Below are 22,379 nucleotides of genomic sequence, written 5' to 3' on the forward strand. Positions count from 1 at the left end.
CTTTTTTTTTTACACCTATGATCTCTTTGTACTAGTGTTTCTTATATATGTTTAATAAACATATTATTTTTAATATTAGGGCGTTAAGCTTTTGTTATTTATTGATATCAATACAAAATATTACATATCATCAGTAGATTACTAGCAAATAATTTTAAATAGTGTTTATTTTAGTTGGAGTAACTCATGTAAAATTATATTTTAATTTATTGAAAATATGAAATTTATTGATATTAAAAAATTGTACAAGACATTGTGTTATAATTATATTATGTTTGTGTTAGGTATAAAAACTTAGTCCTATTATATCGAGAAATTTGGCACTAGTTCCCACCGTATTCGAATAGCTGACAAGCATTCCCAGTATTCCCACATATTAGAGTAAGAGAATCGTTAAAATAATTATAACTTATTATCAAAATGATAGTAAGCTTAGTTCTCAGTGAGCCGATCCTCATGTTAAAATTCTGGGTTTATGTTCTTAGATCACAAATTATTTGATAATATTTAACTGTTTGTCTAGTTTTTTGTCATATACTCATACCACAATTTATTTGGATGTCATTTTGGGTGCGCTTAGTACCTATAATACAGTCATGGGCACAGGGCACAAATAAGTGTGAGATTTGGAAAGGGGAGGGCTGAAGCTTAGGTTTTTATTGGACTTCTATATATTTACACTTATAATGTGATGTATGACATAAGTTTTTTTTTTTTGGGGGGGGGGGCTTAGGGGGCCTATTTTCCCGGACTTATTGACTTATAAAACATGATGCCTTTATAGCCTGAAAATAAGAATATACTATCAAAGTTGAATCATAAGGTTTTTTGACTTGCAATTTTAGTTAATTTTATACAGTCTATAAAGGTAGGTAAATAAATTTCTTTATTTTTCAAAACATTTGCTATAAGCCTATAACGCTATGTAGGTACACAATTAAATAAAACAATATCACGCAATATCCCTCGGCAATGACTACGTCACTCCGTTCCGTAAATCGAAAATATCCCTCATCGACTTGATATGCAAAACCACCTCAAGTAGGTATACCTATAGGTAACAGGGACAACACAATTGTGGATATGTGAACATTTAAGATAAAATAACAATAATCAGAGGCGATAATCCAACACGAAAACGTAGGAAAGAAAAGTACAGCGTTTGGCGCATGCGTATGTGTAAATAGGTACGTAAAAAGGTAAACTTTGGAAAGATAATTTTATTTTTATCTTTGGTAGCCAATTATTTATTAAGGCATTTAAAATGACTTAGTCGAACCTGGACATTTCGCCGCAAACCATGTTTAGAACATGTCCAACCACTTACATATACCCTGAAACATACATGACATATTTATTTTTAGTTCAGATTTTTTGTATAGACGTTTAAATAGTAAAAATAATTATTTCTTTTTCTTCTTCATAACTCTCCAAGAGTTTTTGCCGCCATCACTAAATCACCCCACTTATCTCGATACTGTACTATCTCCCTCCAATTCTGTGCTCCAAAGTCTTCCAAATCTTTTCCGAGGACGACCCTTTGGCCTTAATTATTTGGATCTAGGATAAAAAAGCCATGGATAAAAAAAGACATGAAAATTTAACTATGTGTCCCTTTTTTTATTTAGGTATCTATAATCTATCTAATTTTAAAAGATTTTTGCTATACGACAATGGTTCAAACTCGGATGAACGTATAACAATTTTCGCCACAGATGACGGCTTAAAATTGTTATCAGAAGCTGAAGAATGGTTCATGGATGGTAACTTTGCACTATCGCCGACGGAATTCCAACAACTATATGTAATACGGATTCAAGTAAAAACAATATTTATTACACCTGTATTTTGCTTATTAAAAAGAAAAACCCAGTCTAGTTACGAACAATTAATTAAAATTGTATTAGAAAAATGCAATGAGAGGGAAATTTATCTTGATCCTCTTATAGTACATGTGGATTTTGAAAAGGCTGTGATTGAAGCATTAAAAAATACAATTGGAAACCATATTTGTATTAAAGGATGCTTTTATCACCTTATCCAAAGCACACATAGAAAAATACAGAATCTTGGACTTGAAAATATGTATAGAAATAATAATGATTTTAGTGTATTTTGTAGAAAACTTGATAGTCTAGCATTTTTACCAGAAAACAAAGTTTTAGAGGGAATGGATTTTTTAAGAACAATTATGCCACCGGAGGCAACTGATTTAGTCGATTATTTTGATACCACATATGTCCATGGGTCTTATAGAAGTGTTCAGCATAATCCTAATAATGGTATCAGACTTCGAAATATTGCACCGCTCTATCCACCATCAATATGGAATGTCTATCAAACTACCCTTGATAATGGACATCGAACTAACAACGAAACAGAAGGGTGGAACCATCGTTTTTCAAAATTAGTAGGCCACAATCATCCTTCTATTTGGACATTAATAAAGAAAATGAGGTTAGAGTTGTCTTCTGATGAAACAAAGTTAGCCCAATTCGCTATAGGCAATTTAAATAAAAAATTTAAAAAAAAACGTATGAAAAAATGCAAGAAAAATTGTATAAAATATGTAGTGATGGCTTAACACAGCGTACAATAGACGAATATTTGACAGCTATTGCTATTACACAATAAGATTATTTTAATTATTTGTTATTTTATATTATATTTTTAAATTGTAAATTTTAACTTTTCTAAATTATATTAATTGTATTCAATTTTAACATATCAACGGATGTATACAATTTTTTTTTCTTATATTATTGTATTATTATTTATTATAAAATGTACAAGTAATTTTGTTGTTGAAAATTCATATGATACTTGATTTAAAATTCGTGTATTTTTTATCCGTATCTTTTTTATCGGTGGCTTTTTTATAACATGGATTTTTTATCCCATAGCTTTTTTATCAACGGATTTTTTATCCGTGGCTCTTTTGTCCATGACTTTTTTGTCGGTGGCTTTTGTATCCGGTTACCTAATTATTTAGGCCTTTTATTATTATAATCTAACGGGATTTCGAATAAAGGAGAAATATTCGACTAGACATTTCAATTGTTTTTCATACAGGCAACTTATTTACACTACTGCAGTACTGCCGAATAGGCAACCACTGTCTACAATTTCAGGTGGTTATGTCTATGTCACGAATTCGTGGTCTACGTCAACGTGTCATCATTGACTGTCCCGTACAAATGTACAATCATAGATATTATTTATGCGTATAATTGGTATAATTGTCGTATGGAGTCATAGATAATATATTCAATATTGTATATTATTATCCATTATTTGCTGAAGGTTTTACAAGGTATTACCACAGAATATATTTCATAATATATTATTCTGTGGTATTATCGTAGTACCAGCACAGATTATATAATCTGTGGTACCAGTGTCCAGTATCGTCCCGGAAGTACCATAAATAAAGGAAAGATACATTAAATTTTAAATACTTTCCCTTATCTATGGGCCTATGGGAACTGACAAGTACGACTTCAACAATATATTGTATGGGAACTATTTATTATAAATTAGTTTATACTTTATGGATAATTATTATAATATAATAGGGATATAAATGATATAATTATTATTATATAAATCCAAATCACTGTATTCTGTATTTCTGAATAATACCGATGTATCGAGGATATTATTAATAATTATTACTTATTACATCATAATATTTTATGGTTATTGGTTATCACTTATCAGTTATCGCTTATCGAAAAAATTACAACCGTTGTCATAACATGATCACGTTTATGACTTTATGTTTTGATCGAATTTTATTGTAACGAAAGTGCCTACATTACATTCTGTAATATTTGTAATAATTTGTATCACAGGACATAGATTTAGATCAATAATTGCGTGTTACAGACGTCTAACTCTACTCTGTTGCTTATTATGTATCATGTATTCGTGTATACCTGGTAATTCAGTTGATAATAATTACGCTTAATTGCTTTATCCGCGTTTAGTTTATATTTATTTTATCGATTATCGGTATTCGAGGTCATGTTTAGATAAAACTATGGGAAAAGTAAGTTGTCTGATTTAAAAAAAAATTGTGTAGTTTTTAATTTTTTATCAATGCACAATTTTTTAATAATTTAAAATAAGCATAACATTAATATATTTCTATTTACGTATTCGTTTATTTATCTTATCTTAAATAGGTACCTACTCGAGTTAATATCATGGATTTAAATAATACATCATGGTGTAACATGTCTTACAATTTTCATATTAGTCTAAATATTACAAGTTTTGTTTACATAAGTGTACAACATAATGCTTTATGTGATTCTTAACAGCAGTCTGCTGTACGATTATAAAAATATGTACATATGACAAAATTGAATTGAAATTATTTTTCAAAATGGAGAAATGGTTGATCCAGTCTATATGGATTGCTGTGTTTGGATTTCTGAAAGAATTTCGACCTGAAGATCCTTACATCACACAATACCTGACAAATCCACCTATGAATTTTACAAATGAAGAAGTAAGATAATTTTAATATAATAATATTTAAAATGTTTAATGCATGTTTGATTCATCACAAGATTGAAGGATTCTAATTAAATTTTTACTATAGGTAATTCAAGAAATATTTCCAGTGTCCACTTATACTTGCCTTGGCCTAACAATTGTTATGTTTTTAATTACTGATTATTTACGTTACAAACCAATTGTTATACTGAATGCTTTATCAAGTTTTATTGTTCAAATATTTTTGATTTTTACTAGAACAAAGACTGACATGAAGGTGGGTAAGTCATTAAATAATTATTTAAAAATGTAATTACTAGTTTTTGGGCTGTAAAAATTTCTTAACTGTATATAAATTATTAATTAATTTAGGTATTCATATAAGTAAATTAAATATTGTCATTAGAATAATATATTTATTTGTATTACTTGTCAAGCACCTGATAATCATTTTAAAATTATTTGTAGTAAATATATGTAACATAATATTGTAACATTTTATTTTTACTCTTCCTTTATATTTAACCTAACCTAACTAGTATTTATCCTAACTTAAATTATAAATTATCATGGATGTTTAAAGATAATTGTATTTTTTGGAGGATGTCCTCAAGAACGATGTAATCAGATGGTAAGAATTTTATCCAATGCCCCACTTTTTTGTTGTTATTAATCTTCTAACCATTTAAAATTCAAAATTATCAATTATAGCTTGCTTCAAAATTAAAATATAAAATTCCTATGTGGGACTCTAAATCATATTCATACCTTTAAATTTGATTATAGGTCAATAATTCAAATATTAAAAATATCAGTTTGAGGATTCTTCTAAATGTAAAATGTTCTATACTATCTATTAGTAAAATTAATAGGTACTATACATGCGGGTATGACATCATATAAATCATAAAGTTTTTAATTGATTTTAATACTTCTTAGTTCTTAAATATTTATTATTATTATATTTTATAATATAATTATAGGTATATTACTTAAGTTTCATTCAGATATTTTATGATAAATTATTAATTAAAACTTTTAGCTTATTCTATTTATTTTATCAACAATTAATAAATATAATAATTTCTAATACGATTGTTGTTTGTTTGATGTAGATAATGGAAGTATTTTATGGCACCATGATTGCCTGTGAAGTTGCATACTATACATATGTTTACTCAAAAGTAGATAAAAAATATTATAAAATTGTTTCCAGCCACATGAAAATGGCATGTCTTATAGGCCGACTTGTATCGGCATTGCTTGCTCAAACGTTGATTGATAACCATATATTAACTGTACCTAATTTAAATCATTTGACATTAGCCGGTACAACATTTTGTTCTTATTTTGTTTTGTAGAGGGTTGGAATTAACTAATTTTACATATATATATTTCATTATAGGTGCAACTGCATCAATATTTTGGGCTTTTGGATTGCCTTCAATTAAAAGTAGCTTATATTTTCATCAAAGCTCTGAACATACTTACATAAGAGATAGTACAGGTAAAAAAGATACTTATTCTTCCATAAAATAAATTTTTTAATATGTTTAGCTTATTTTATTGTTTGTTTCATAAGCTTTACTGCTTAACATTTACAGTAAAATATGATATATTAATTATAAATTGAATGCATTATTTTTTAATAGTTTTCCAGTTGAATATTAGTGCTTAATAATTAATAACTTTGAAATATTTCAATAACATTTTTAAATCCAAGTCAAATGATTGTAGCTTACCATACTTGATGACTGGCAAACTTGAGATTGAGGATTTGGAATGGAAGCTCCCTCTTAAAACTATTTTTTTTATATTAGATTGTACATTATTATGTATATATTTGTGTCACAAATATATTACTATTAAGATATATTTTTTTTTAATTTGATTTGTTAGATACTGATGAATAGTTGTGCATGTGAAGGTTTGTGACAATTATATATTGGTAGTTAGGTCGAACGGTTGTAGGCTGTCGTAATAGATGAATTACAATACGATTATATATTATTATATGATAATTATTATTATTGTTGTTTATTACTGTTGACTGTCTATATAATGAAAGTCAAATTTATCCTAATTGGGTATTTGTGTGCAAAGAGAAGTAAAGGAGAAAGAAAATTGGTAAGGCCTCTCTCTTTGGCTTAAAATCCTGAGTGTGGATCTGCCTTGATGATAAGTAAATGTGTTTAATATGAGACACTCTTTATTATGTTATGCACTAAAAGATAGCTAGTAAGTTAAGAAGATTGTATGAGGTTAAATAGTATTGTAGTCACCTTTGAAATGTACCCACAAAACTTATTTAAACAATAAAAATGTATTACAGACAGTAATTATTTTGCTACATATTTGGATAATTGAGTATCTTATTGTCTGATGGTTTTATTTTGATTTTATTTCCAAGATGCATTTTGAGTAAGTTGGTTTGTTTTTCTGTATTTTAATGAATATTTATGCTTTCTGTTTAGTTTGTTATTTATTGAGATTCACTCGAATAGTTTAAGAACTTAGATAAAGTACAACATTTGAATACTACATTTCAAATCTATAAATTCATAGAGATTGACAATGTTTGAATATTTTCAGCCTTTTAATTATTTCAAAATAATTTACATGCCTAAAATATATTCTGTAAAACTAATAGCTTTCTAGTTTGCTTTGCTTAAAACCTAAACCAATGTAAGATTCACTTAGAAGATATTGCATATTTATCATTATTTATTATAATATTATTTTGTTATCTTTTAATGATAATATGGTCAATATACAACGTCAATGCTTTAAAGCAGAGGGTCGATTTTTAGAGCTGATTAGCCTCTAAAATCGTTAAACGGTTAAAGCACAAGAATCTAAAAAGTCTTATCCGCGCCTCGCGTTCTGCCTAAATAAAACTATAAATATTAAATTATTAATAATAAAAATAATATTCGATAGATGCATAGGCGTGCACAGTGCACAGATCTTTATAATAAGGAATCACACGATTATCTCCCGATTTTAATAACTGATGCTTACAACCTTATATTTTAAATTACCCTTTAAAGTTATTCAAGTTGCGTTGAAGTTCACAATTCACTGAATCGTGATCAAATAGTGAATAGTGATGCCGATCGCGGGTTGCAATGGTGGACAGCTACCCACCTGGATTGATGTCCCGGTCAAGATCAGTAACTCCGGTAGCACTATCTATTCTCTTTTCTGCGAGAGTACAGTGTACACGCCGCACCGACCAAAACTGGTGCCCCTACGCAACATCCCGCCACATGGGTACCGGTTTCGTTAGTATGGTGATGGGGGAGGGATGGGTAAGCATTGAATCAGCGTGTTCTTTCGCTTAAGAGGACGCAATACTCGCATGTGTTGTCTCCGTTTTACAAACGCGTAACATAGCAAATTTATGCTCAGCAGGTTAAAAAAAAAATTTCATTATAGGTCGATTCATTATAATTTTTAAATTAAAGGAGCTACTAGTGTTCTGCTGAGCGTAAATTTGTTATATTACGCACCAGTAAGACGGAGACAACAAATTCCACTGTAACGTACTCTTAATCGTTTAAAAATGGTTTGTTAGCACTAGACCTGGGAGACGACTATTTCCCCTTTGCTTACCTTTCGTAATTCCGATTCGTCAAAGGTTGAACATGATTCGATACGATAATCGTCCTCGATTTCCTACTATAAGGGGAGTGAAAGCAGGGCCTTACCGCAGTATTAGAGCCGCTATATCACGTAAGTCTAAACATTAAACCCTGGGCTGCAGCCACATTAGACAACAATTCTACGTGGCTTGGACCGCAACCACTGTCCATCACGGCCATGAACTTGTAGGGTCACTAGCAAACCGGTTGAGATCTTTTCCCATCCCCTGCGCATGCCTATAAATAGGTGCTGTGCCTGAGCCACTAGATCTTTTGTAGAATTGTAGAATATACAGCTATTGATTCTTCAATTAATTTATATACTGTATGGTGCATTCCATACGGCTTTATTGGTTTGAGGGGATGTTTGAGGTTAATTGGTTAATTATAGTGATAAATGTTTAGCTACAAATTGTTTGCGGTAGGTAAGATGCTCTAACCTAGAATAAATTCCTAGCAAATGTAGTGTCTTATACTAATATTTTTCATCACTTAATTATGCATGTGTGTTGAATAAATAAATACTTTATAATAAAAGTTTATATTACAAATAATTCATGTTTGCGGTATGAAGGTACCTAAACGAAAAATTCACTAGCTAAAATTATAGAATAGGTAGGTATACTATAAGGTTTATCACTTTATCAGATAAGTTAACGACTGAAAACAAAATTTATATTTAATTAAAATATCAAAATACTAATTCAAAATTTAATTTATAAACTATGATGTAAAAAAATGTTAATTATTTATTATTTAAAACTTACATTTCAAGAATAATTTTTAACACCAAATTACAAAAAGCGGGTAAGTGGATGTCGCTCTGCTGTACATTAGGTGGTGGGGTGGACCTCTGACTAGGGTAGGTTAGATTTGAATGTAATGATAGGTATCATTGTATACGAAAAACGATTCTGAACGGAGATGATTTGTCAGTCTAGGATATATTATATTTAAATATTGTCATATTATATTCTATTTTGAAACAAATTTATTATTTTTCAATTAGGACGCATTTTGAATAAGGCATGGTTAATCAATTTTTCCAAAAACATTGCATGCATAATTCATAATATCTTATATCATAAATATACCTGATTTCATAAAAATTTAAAACTCAAACGCTCAAAACATTTTTCCTATAATGACGCTTCAAATTTTCTCTATAGCTATTTGAAGCAAAACTTATGGAAAACTTAGTGTTGAATTTTTTAACCTTAGATATAAATACAAACAATTTTATGAATTTTGAACTACAAAATAATTTGCAAATATTCATGGTTTTGACGAATTTTTGTCAGTATTTGAACTTCAAATGCTAATAACAAAAAATTGTGCCTATGTATTCTTATAATTTTTTAATCACTATAAGGATAACTTATGAGAAACTTTGTATTAAATTTTCAAGTATTTTGATATGGCCAAAAAAAATGTATCGACTCTTCAAAAAAAAATTTTCAGTAAAATTGTAAATTTTAGTTGTCTATAAATATCTAAAAAAAAGTCAAAATATTTTGAAAATTAAATCATGTAAAGAAAATGCCAATCTTAATAACTGGTAAAATTTTCAAGTATCTACTACATATACTTTTTGAATAATAACAAATGTTTAAAATCGGTTGACGATTAATCGTTATCGTTACGCTATTTCCTAAAAATTTAAAATTCAAACGCTTATAAAAAATAATTGTAACTAACGATTTTTAATTTTTTTTAGCTACAATAAGAACAACTCATAAGGAACCTTGTATTAAATTTTCAAGTATTTTTGGTCATCTAAAATTTTTTTACCGACACTTCAAAAAAAAAATTCTCATAAAAATCGAAAATTTCATTGGTCTATAAATAATTCAAAAATAGTCAAAATTTTGAAAATTAAATTGTATATAGATATCACTAATATAAACATTTGGTGAAAATTTCAAGTATTTATAGTGATTAGTTTATGAATTACAACCATATAAAAAAATCGATTTGATCGAAAACTGGTTTTGCGTAAAAATTCCCGTTTTTCTGTCATTTTTTTTGTTTTTCTCGATTTTTTTGAAAACTTTTGTAAAAAGGTTTACTTTTGACCTCTATAATGCATCAAGCATATTCACTTTTACATCGGAAACCACCCCCAAAGTTTGAAATTGAAGCATTATTTCGACTAGTTATGCTGTAAACAGACACCAAAACAAACAAACAAAAATAAAAACACACATCATTGTAAAATCAATACATTCATCACTCCGTTCAGAATCTAAAATTATTTGGTCTCCATAATAAATTCGTATTTGAGAACTCAGTCTGTTGGGTGGTAGGTTATTACTATATTCAGTATTATTACTGTTGAGTATCACTTATTTATATAATTGTCAATGTGTTTAATTTGAGTTAAATGGTAAATCATAGTACCTATAAAAAAAAAAAAAACGATCCTGAGTGAAGACAAAGTTATACTAATCTTACAGTTTTTCATTTTTGAATTACAACTAAAAGACAAAATTAATTTGGTCGTAAATTGGTGTTCTGTATATATGTATCGTTTTCCATATGGTTTTTTCTTAATTTTTTTAATTATTTAGTAAAATTGCTCGGGATTTTATACTTTTATACTTTTGTACCCACTCCTCCTTTTAAGTTTTCAACCTGAAAACGACCGTCAATGTTGAAGATATATATCAAGATATTTCTCACTCTGCTCAAAATCTTAAATTTGTTGGTAGTTTTTATGCCTAATATGATGAAGCCTCATGATCTTTAAAATGTGCGGTTTGTGCAGTATAGAATACATATTATATTCTTATATTTTATATATTTTATAATGATGAGATGTATATGCATTTAATTTAAATGTCTATCTAATTATTGAAGCTGTTATATATCTTTGCTGTATCTATACTTTAATACTTTTTATACAATCACCAAACATGCTCATCCTTTTTTTTTGTAAAAGAATGCAATTATTCAAAATCTGAGTTTTGTAATTTTCAAGTGTACTTTAAAACCACAATTTCAAATTCCTAAGATTTTTTTTATTTTGTACGGAGTGTATAATGGATATACAAACTTATATTTTTTGAATGAGAACCGCTTTTATACTATAGATTCTAATTTTCTGAAAATTATTTTTATTTACGTTTTAAAATCAAAATTGGAACGAGTAATGTTCGAGTTATTCAACTCAGGTATCTAAGGATAATTGGACCATGATAATGGGTTTTGAAGATATGGGAGTCTATGATGATTTAAAAATGTTTAATAATTAATGTGAATCTATCAACATTTATAAATTGTAAAAATGGTCTAAGTGTTAAATATACTAGATCTAATACCGAATATAGTTTATATTTTATAAAACCATTTTTAGCGACATTACTTTTAGCATATACATTTTAATACTCGGCTATTAGTTTTTACATAAAACTATTTTAATTATGAATATGTACACCGATATATAAAAATAATATATCCTCTTATAAATCTAAATAAATTACAGTAAAAAAAAAAGTTTCTCATTTGAAAAACTAAAGTTTGTATTACTGCAGGACTGCAGCACACTTTAAATAATACATTCAGTTCAAGAACTTGAAAAAATGGTCTTTAAGAATGTTTAATAAATCTAAAAATTTAGAGTTTGGATAAATATATTTGTATGCTTCTATTTTCAACTTCAGTAGATTTTCCGGTTGGAAAGTGATTCTAGTTAGTGCATTGGGTACTGGGCAGGTCAAATTTTGAAATTTCCAGTACTTTTTAAAAGCATCGGGGAAAAAAAAAAATTAAGGAAGACGAGAATTCTTACGCAAAATCAATCTTTGAGAAAAGTTAGATACAATAGATATTGGTGTAACTCTGAAAAAAATTACCGTAGACGACACATGTTTTCACTGAATGTTTATACTGGTGTTTTCTATACTTGATTAAATTTTTAAAATATTTCATGTTATTTATAGACATTTTAAATTCTCAATCATTTTAGTTTTTTTTTAAATGACAGTAAAATTTTATTCGTTGGGTGAAAAAGCTTCAAAATAATACAAGGCTCTTAATATATTGTCACAATGATAGTTAAAATCACGAACATTTGCAATTTATTTTGAGATAAAGATTCATAAAAATTAATTTTTTTAAATCTAAGATTTGAAAATTAAATACAAGATTCTTCACGAGTTTGTCTACTTTTATCAAACAAAAATGTCTACCGAAAAGTAAAATTAAATTTTTATGAGCATTTGAATTACAATATTGGATATTCACTCAATTTCTCTTGTACTGATATTTTTATTTAACACGAACAACTGTAGAAACTTGAAATTAACACCATACGTTTATTTTATAAATGCCTATACTTGATAAGATTTTCAATATATCTCAACAATTTCTAAGTTATTTATTGACATTTGAAATTTTCCATTCTTTTAGTTTTTTATTCTATAAATGTCAATACAATTTTATTCATTGGGTCAAAAATCTTAGAAATTTAATACAAGGTTCTCCATAAATTGATATAATAGCAGTTGGAAAATATTAAAAATACATAGGCACGTTTTTTTTTATAACTGTTTGAAGTTCAAATTTTGACAAAATGTATTTAAATGAAAATTTACAAATTATTTAATTTTAAAAAATGTATAAAACGTTTAACTTTATAATAGCTAAGGATTGAAAATGTAAAACAAGTAGTAAATTCTACGGCGAAAAAAATCTAAAAACTATTCAAACACAGTTTTTTTTTTTTTTTTTTTTATTCATGGTACAGCTTCAACTGCTAAGGTTATTAGCTTGTAACAAAATTAGTATTTAGTACATAGTAAAATATGGTTATACAATAGGTTCTTAAATTAGATTATACATATCAATTTGTTTTAAAAATGTGATTAGTTTGTTAGTGTTGTACTGTTGTCATAGGTAGGGCTGAGGGCTTCAAAGAGGTTGTCGGGCAATTGCAGTTTTTTTTATAGTTATTTTAAGTTCATATTTGGATGAAATTACATATTAAATAATCAAGAATTACAATTTTAATTATATGTAGTTAGTAGTTTCAATTTAAAAATATTATTCGTGGGTAGGTACTTAAATTTCCAAGTATACATTTATATTCTAATATTAATAGTTAATGTTGTTAATGACTTATATTAATAATTTATAATAAATTGTATATACCTACTATGAATGGTTGAGTGAGTTGGGTTTATAATGAATCTGATTTGATTAATTTAGAAGTTATTTTATAGGTATCTTCATTTTTTTTTGAAATAATAACAACATAATTAATATAGTATTACATATCTTAGACAGACAAATCGTCTCCACTCAGAATCGTTTTTCGTATACAATGATATTATATTATCGAATTCAAATTTAATCCATTCATTACATTAACCCATTTGTAACCTATTGTACAGCAGAGTGACATCCACTTACCCACTTTTTGTTACTAATGCTTTAAAATTATTCTTTAGACATAATAACCAGTATCTAATATTCACAACTAAAATTTTTCTACTTTTTGAAAAATTGGAGCTGGGGGTGGGATCCAGACAACTGGACCCCCAGTAGGGCCTTTATACAAATATACAATTTACGTCATAATACTATAGTAGTAAATGTGATGTACACAGTATGTTTATCTTATTAATAATCTCTTGCAAAATTAACGCTACGTATAGTAATTGAACACTTAAAGTATTCTAAAATTTAAATTATATCTCATATTCTTATTGTGCCCAAGGGTATAGATTGTTAAAAAAAAAATGAAATTATTTTCGATAAAATTATGGTTTATTACGATCTATATTACTGTAGTAAAATAATATTTATAGATTTTATAAATTTAATTTGATATTATCCTACTAATTACAACATACAATTTATTTTTCGACCTGCTTATACTGACTAATATAATAATCTATAGATTATATAGATTTCTAATTTTTTCTATAAAATAGCTTTTTCAATATTAAATAAAAGTAAATAAAAATATTAGGTAAGCTTTTAATTTTCTAAATTAAGAGTTGATGAGTTAAATGAAAAAAAATTCGCATTACAGTTGTATTATATTATAAATAACTAATAAGTGTTTATGTACATTTTACTTTTATATAGGTACAGATGTATTTATTTTTTACAAATACTAATATTATTAAAAATCAATGACAAGGGTTGTGGAGTTTGACTAACATGGTGATCTGACAATTTTTAAGAGTAGTTTACATACAGCTATGCACTTAAAATACATCTTTTGCATTTACTATACTTTTTTGTATATATAAAATATTATAAATATAATATATAATTCATAGATGTTAACGTATCCAAACCTAAATCTGTGTGTCAAAGACTGTGGTCCGACTTCATCACGGCTTTCACAAACCGTTATGTTCTTCAGTGGTCCATTTGGTGGGCTTTAGGCACATGCTTTTATTACCAGGTTCGGATTAATTTTGTAATAATCAAGTTGAATAATTTATAATTTATAAGACGTATATTTTTATTGGGAATATTTATTTTTATAGTATAGTTGTTAAAATAATTAACATTATATTATGATTATGATCTATAGGTTTATGCTCTGTTTCATCATGACTTTCTCATACACATATAAATCATTGTCTCGTATAAAATCTACAACAAAGCAGATATACATGGTAATTACAGCGTCTATTTGATTTAAACGCTAATTTAATTTTCTTCTTATTTCTATTTTTGCCTGTGGTGGCTCTATGAAAAGGGCCAAGTCGGACTGTTTCATAATCTAAATCTAATTTCAAAATCTAATTTTTTTATTTTATTTAAATTTAAATATCCACCATAAAAATATACAATACTTACTATTAATTAATAAACATTTCATTATTATTAGATAAGCATATAATAAATATATTTATAATAATTACAATAGAATTACATATTGATTTAAAAATGTATGATAAATAAAGCTTAAAAGATAATTTGTAATACATAAACTGAAAGTGGTGTAAAAAATGTCCGACTTGTGCGCTGTTTTAGTTTGTCCTTATTTTTCACTTTAACTTTTCAACATTTTAAATCACAATTAATAAGATACATTTATAAAAAAAAAAAATATGGTAGTTATATTTTATTATATGTTTTTGGAAGTTAATGAACAGTTGGTGATTTTGTTTAAAAAACTGGAAATTTTGATAAAATATTTATTAAAAAATTAAAAAGTTCATCTATGATGTCGAACTTATTATTTACATTATCGTACCAATAGTTTATTTAACTGAGTATTTTAACATAATATTAATTTAAAAATAATATAGGTGGTGAATAATTGATTGTGTTTAAAATATAGTAGGTTTATAAGGCAATGTTCTATAAATAAGTTCTTAAAACAAAAATTTTTTGAAAAAAATTCTACAGTTTTATCAATATTGATTTAAAACATTTATCTTTTGTTTTAAATACAACGATAAAAATGTTTTTTAGTAATACTAAGAAATTCCACTAATATAAATATTTTATATTCTGTAGCGTACTGTAATCTCGCTAAATTGTTTGTTATTTTTCATAAAATTGTGTGTGCTATATTTAGTTAAAATAGAAGATACACAGTAATAATTTATTAATAGTAATTTCACCTCATCCGGTGATAGGTAGTTAAACGCATGAAATTAGGATTCTTGTGAGTAAATAAAGTAAATATATCCCGTTTAATTAAAATATTATATAATTAAAATATAATATAATGTAGATAATATACTTGTATACTTATAATAATAATATTATACATCGGAACTCCCAATAACCTCAACGGTCATGATAGTAATATTATTATGTTTACATCGTCATATGCATTAATAATATATATATTTATATGAATTCATATTTGTATATACATAAATATTTGTGATTTGTATAAAGGTGATTTTAATTTCGTGTGCATAGTAATATGATACTTGGCCACAAGTGTGTCGTACGATATTTATTAGTTCCTTGTAGAAAGTCATTAGTTATTGAATGTATATGATATCAGACATTTTCTTAATTTTAAACAAATATCCACAAAAAAAAACGATTACCCAGATTAAGTAATATTATGGTGCTTTTACTTAGTAGCAAATAGCAATGTAGCATTCTAATAGATATCGGTAATAGTAAAAATGTGCTATTATTTAGTGACACAATTCACATTATGTGTATTATTATATGTATACGTACCTAGTTGATTATTGTGATTAATTTAATATTTTTAGAATTTGAAATTAAAATTTAAGTCGTTGTTCAAAAATTGTTTTAGTTGTGTAGTGTAATATTAAGCCATTCCCTAATATACCTACTGAAAGTTAATATTTTCTAAGTACAAAAATACGCTTTAAAGTTAAAATGTTAAGAAAGTGAAAATTTAAAGAATTAAATAATTAAGTAATATGATTTATGTTAATGCTAAATATAGCAATTTAAAAAAAAAATCAGTTATAATTGTTTTAAGTGTTACAAATTATACATTTAGTCTGTATTAGTTAATTTCTTTTAAATATATGAAAAAAATAAATTTATATTTATAAGTACTTACAGGCACTGTTATTTTATTACGGGTCATCTTTTCATTTTTTTCATATTAATATTCACAATCTGAAAGAGAGTTAAAATTGTATGATTTTTGAGAGAACCATCATAATTTAAGCTAATTTATAAGTTGAAGTGAAAATCTATAATAGATAATAATGTTCTTATCTTAAAATCAAACCTATTTTATTGTTTTCTGTATAATTATTAAAATATATTATAATCTATGAAAATATAAATTTACTGCCTCAAATAATATATATATATATATATTAATTAAGTTTACTTTTTATTTTATATTTATTATCTAAAATATTTGAAATATTAAATTTTAATTCTTAAACAATTTTTATTTTTATAGTGTATGTCGTATTCCCAATCATTATGGCAAGAAATATACTTAAATGGTACGGATTTGCAAGTGACCGATAATGGATTGATTGAAGCTATTTATACAATAATAAGTACGTAAATTACTATTTTTGTTGCTTAATTATTTTTCTTTTTAAATAGGTAAGAATTTTAATAATTGTTTGACAGGTACTAAAATTTAAAATTTAGTGAAGAATTTAAAAAATCTAAGTTCGTTATAGTGTCATTCTTTGCCTCAACTGCAGAGGTCTAAAATGTTTGGGGAAGGGTTATTTAGAATTGCCCAATATATTTTGTGCTTTCAGATTAAATCAATTTGATTTTTAGGAATAATTTTATGCTACAGAACATAATATATTATAATGTTAAAGATTTTTCTAGGTTAGCTTAGTTGGTAGACAACGACAAGACTCTTAATCTCGGGACCGTATGTTCATGTCCCACGTCGGCTCCAAAAGTGGGCCATTTTTTTAAACCTTACTCAAATTATAACAATAATTACTTGTAATGTTTTAAATATTTAGTAATAAAAATGGTAATGCTTATAAATTATACTTTAGCGGCAAAAGAACACTATATCATATATGATAGACTTCTCCTGAAATGCGTTAATTTGTCGCGTAACTATAATCAAAAGATAGATGTTTATAACACACCTATAAATTATAATATATTATCCATATGACTTAATAGTCATATTATGCTGATTTGCATGCTATTTCTTTTCATTATATAGACACGCTATTTACATGCGCTAATAGTGATATTCCTGTTCTGGATAGTTTATTTATTATTGTAATGTTATGAAGTGCAACACATTTAAAGCGTTGAAGTTCGTAATCAATGTTTAAATTTCATACACGCATTGCAGAAAATGATCGCTCAGACCACTTTAAATAATGTGGATGTACCATTAATGAGGATGTCACCCGCATGTTGTCTTCGTTTTACAGACATACTACCTTGTACGAAAACTCTTTTGCACAAGACAACTTTATTTCCTATGTGTTTAATGTTTATAGTATAGAATTACCATATGTCTGAAACGCATAGAGAAGAACTTTATCCGTGTCGTTAATCTTTTGATAGCACCAATCAATAATTTTTAATAAATAATTCAAATAAAACAAAAAAAATCTTATATTCTCAAACTGATAACTTTAATTGTATTATTTGATCAAAGAAAAACGCTACGACACAGATAATATTCTTCAGAGAGAGAAAAGTTGTCCTTCAAAAAACAATTTTTGCAATGTTATACCTACTCTGAGGCAGAGACAACACATGCATGTGTGTGTGGCGTCCTCTTAATAGCAGAAATAAATTAGAATACCTATTATGTTTATAATCAATATTCAATACAGATTTATATCTTCGTATGAATATAAATATAAATATAAACGTATCTGAATAATACGTTTTGTCCGCTAACATTTCAATTTTTGAAGGTAAATGTATCTTACATTACCAATTCCAAAAATACGTCTTACATAACATTATATTAAATTTATGAAGAACAGTACAATTAAGAAGATTGTCATAAAAACAATAATACGTCATATACTCTTATGTGGTTAAAATCCTAAAATGGACCTCATAATTGCGTCAATATTACCGTTTAATGCAATTGTTTATTAATACTTTAATAAACAAGATCTTTATAAAGTAATTAATCTTATACTTGTTACATATTATATTAAAAAAAATTAAAATAAAATGTTTTATGAGTACCCACTTTAAACGTGTCAATGTATTTTTTTTTGAAGGTACACTGGGAGTTTATTTGGTCGGTATCATAACAATACCAAGTTGGTGGTTAGTAGGAATTTTAACTCTAGGCCAAGGCATATTATTGTTGATAATGGCTCAAGATACACTGTTATCGCATGCATACATTGGCTACATTATGTTTGGAACATTTTATCATATTATGGCTACAGCAGCAAAGTATGTATAGCGCAATTCAAAGTATTGAATAACGAATAATAAATGAAATAATAACAATGAATAATGAATAAATAATACTCTTCTTCATTTTAAATGTTAAAATAATTGTGTCAGCAAATTTTATAAAAAAAAATGTATAGATATTTTTATTAACGAAGAAAATCTAATAAAATCTAATTTTAGTAGTAGGTTAACATATTTTTCTTTTACATTTTTGGAATTCAATTTTAAGTTATTTATTGAATTGATTACGTGTTTTTGTTGATCATCTTATGAAAAATATTTATTTGTTTTAGTTGTGAAGTGGCTAAAAATATACCTGCAGACAGCTATGCATTGGTATTTGGAGTTAACACATTCATGTCACTATTATTGCAAACGTGTTTGACTGTGATTGTTAATAGTCCGATAGGACTCATGTTAGACATTAGAACACAGGTATAAAGTTATTAATTATTTTAATAGTGTATATATTTTGGTTGACACTATTATACAATGACTATTTTAGAACCTACTTTTTTAGAAATTTTTTCTCTGGACCACATTTATTTATTATTTTAATCTCCAAAGGAAATTACTTGCTGACCCCTGGTATAGATGAATGAAATTTTCACTGAATGTTTACATTAGCATTTTCTGTACATCAGAAAATATTGTGACTAATGTTGAGCTATATTTTTAGAAGTTTTCGACTTTTAATAGTTTTTTTTAGATTAATGTCAATAAACAATTTTCACTTCGTCAAAAAAATTGAAAATGTGATACAAAGTTCATCATAAGTTGTTGTTAGTGGAAATTAAAAAAATAATTGAGTGTAAATTTACAGTAATTTTTTATGAGTGTCTGAAGCTGGAATTTTGACAGAATTCGTAAAAATCAAATATTAGCAAATTATTTTTAGTTAGAAATTCATAAAAAATTTGTTGTGCCTAAAATTTGAAAATTTATATAAGAAGATTCCTCATAAAATGACTACATGAACTCAAATTAAATTTTAATAGGTGTTTGAAGTTCAATTTTTGACAAATGTATATATATATATTTTTTTTTTTTTTTATTTGTCTTTTATTAAAAAATAATTATAGCAAAGCAATTATAAAATAATTATGTATCAAAAAAGGAAACAGACAATGTAATTAAATATTAGCGTTAAATGAGGAAGCCAGCGGTATGAATGAATTGGATAAGAGAACGGATGATAGAGATGTAACGGGAGTTGAGAAGAAGATTAGAATCGGGAGAAATATAGCCTAAAGAAGAAAGAACAGAGAAAAGGAGTTGTCTATTAGTTATGATAGAAGGGCAATTGAAAAGGATGTGATCAAGATCGCATATCGATTCGTCGTGATGTAGTATACAAAGACGGGAAGAGTTTAGATTAAGTTTAGAAGAATGGTGAGGAAGTAAGCTATGACCATTGCGAAGACGAGTGAAGGATACGATTAGGTGCCTAGAAATCTCGAGGTCTTTAAACCAAGGTTGTTTGGGAATTGAGGAAACTATGTGTCTATGCCATGCAGCATAGTTAGGTGGTAGAGAGTCCCATTTAGTTTGCCAGCCATAAATGTATATATTAAAACCATAGATTTTATTAAATCTGTGTTAAAACTAAGAATAACGATTTATGATATTTTATTGTGATATAATGTTGGCGCTTGAAACGTATCTATATTATTATATTTTATATACACAATAAAATGTTCAATCACAATTTTCCTCCGTGCTACCTAATTTATGATTTTATTTATTGAAAGGGAAGACTTTCCTACAACTAAATATATAATTTAAGTCCTTAACTCTTTTGAAGTAACAAATATAAAGCAATTTAAATTCCCTTATTATGTTCGATGGGGTTCTGATAATATTTGAAGACTTTAGGAAGGTAGTGCAAAAATGTAAGTCTTTATAGTGATTAAAAAAAACTAAAACTAAATCTATTGGACTAATCGAATTATAGGCGACGTGGAATGCCTGTTTTTTTATTTATTTTTATATTTATTTTTATTTTTTTTTATAATATATATAATTTATGTATAACAGTATATAATTATAATAAATATTAGTTTTGCATGTTGTGTATAGTACACCTAAAGATTACTTTTTAATTTTCTAGTTTTACGTATACGGCGGAGGTTGTTTAATAATCGGAGTTGTATACACCTTCGGAGCATTGTTTTCAACATACAACACAATGATGAGACAAAGAATTTTCACCACGTCGAATTAAATTGATTTATAATTAACATTAGTATATATATTTTATTATTATGATTATTGTACAACCTGTACGTATTTTATTAAAAAGTTATAAAAACGACTACGTATGTGTTGATATTTATATATTTTAACCTATTTCTTCACAACTCCTTTAAGCTTACACAATATATTATTATCAGTACTTATATTTAATATTCCAAACAATTAGTTTATATATTTTAATTTCTTAAACATTTTGCTGGCAGTAATAAAGTTAAAAAATGGTTCTCGCCTCTTAAGTTTGGAAATTATTAATTTGTAGTACCTATACTAAAGTTGTACCTACTATCATATAGCTTTTTACTATCCTGTAGAAATTAAGTGGGTACCTATCGACTTTTAATAAGACATGCTTAGACATTTTTATTAAAATTTCCGCTCAGAAAATTTTTTTTTTAATCAATGCTCGATATGATTATAATATTACAATAGCGTTAAAAATGAAAAGAATCTGTATTTAGAGTTTTCGTTATTAAAATAACAAGACAGTACCTATGTGATTAAATTTTCTTGTGCTTTCATAGTGAAACTTTTCCAATTATAATTGATAAATTAAGAAAAGTATAGAGTTTAATATTTTTCAATTTACATGATACTAAATGAAACATTCGATTTTTTTTTTAAATTAAAAATTATTTGTCTAAAAACCTTTAAAAATATTCATTTTCAATGGTGCTGCACCATATTGGTAGCCGTTAAATGACGTCGGACATCATAACAATTTAATTATTTTGTTCAGTTTAATGAATTAGCTGTGGTATCCGGAAAAAAGATTAAAATAAAAATACGGTAAAAAATTATGGAAATGTATCTCCGTCCCCAAAATAAGGACACTTTTGTATTTGTGATGTCGAAAAAATAAAAACGATGTAGCATAGTAAATATTCTCTTCTTTATAATATATAGTGTGAACATTTGGTTGCTTAGCTTATAGACTACCGCTTGGAGTGGTTAGGGAAAAACAATTCGCGCAAAACAATTTTTGTCATGTTGTACGTTTGTAAAACGGAGACAACACAATATAAGTGGTTGATGGTTGTAGCGATTTCTTAACGATTATTTAGTAAGGAGTTTTTTTTTTCTATGTTCAATTTGGTACATATATAATATTGTATTTTTAGTAACTTGTAACATTTT

The 22,379-nt window shown here is 26.6% G+C and overlaps 1 protein-coding gene and 1 pseudogene across 2 annotated transcripts; both read left to right on the top strand.

The window, feature by feature from the left end:
• The first annotated feature begins 751 nt into the window (after nucleotides 1-751).
• LOC149058874 (uncharacterized) lies at nucleotides 752-2,834 on the top strand (annotated as a pseudogene).
• Nucleotides 2,835-3,753: 919 nt separating this feature from the next.
• LOC107161906 (thiamine transporter 1-like) lies at nucleotides 3,754-21,306 on the top strand. 2 transcript variants are annotated; one of them, XM_015508519.2, is made up of 10 exons: nucleotides 3,754-4,051; nucleotides 4,188-4,516; nucleotides 4,610-4,780; nucleotides 5,619-5,832; nucleotides 5,909-6,010; nucleotides 14,438-14,565; nucleotides 17,029-17,131; nucleotides 18,806-18,986; nucleotides 19,283-19,424; nucleotides 21,100-21,306. In XM_015508519.2, the coding sequence occupies exons 2-10, from the start codon at nucleotides 4,391-4,393 to the stop codon at nucleotides 21,211-21,213; spliced, it is 1,281 nt and encodes a 426-aa protein (XP_015364005.1). In that variant the 5' UTR covers nucleotides 3,754-4,051; nucleotides 4,188-4,390; the 3' UTR covers nucleotides 21,214-21,306. The 2 variants fall into 2 exon arrangements, with proteins under 2 accessions (XP_015364005.1, XP_089075104.1); XM_089218978.1 differs by having other exon boundaries at nucleotides 4,326-4,516.
• Nucleotides 21,307-22,379: the final 1,073 nt, after the last annotated feature.

The sequence above is a fragment of the Diuraphis noxia genome, unplaced genomic scaffold, assembly GCF_037042655.1.
Source record: "Diuraphis noxia isolate RWA-SAM2 unplaced genomic scaffold, SU_Dnox_SAM2 contig0002, whole genome shotgun sequence".
NCBI classification, from domain to species: Eukaryota; Metazoa; Arthropoda; class Insecta; order Hemiptera; family Aphididae; genus Diuraphis; species Diuraphis noxia.

What these genes read in the sequence shown, in the direction of transcription:
- LOC107161906 (XM_015508519.2), top strand. Translation starts at nt 4,391, where the DNA reads ATGGAGAAATGGTTGATCCAGTCTATATGGATTGCTGTGTTTGGATTT. An exon ending in TTACATAAGAGATAGTACAG is followed by an intron (nt 6,011 to 14,437) that starts GTAAAAAAGATA and finishes TATAATTCATAG; the next exon opens with ATGTTAACGTATCCAAACCT. An exon ending in TGTTAGACATTAGAACACAG is followed by an intron (nt 19,425 to 21,099) that starts GTATAAAGTTAT and finishes TTAATTTTCTAG; the next exon opens with TTTTACGTATACGGCGGAGG.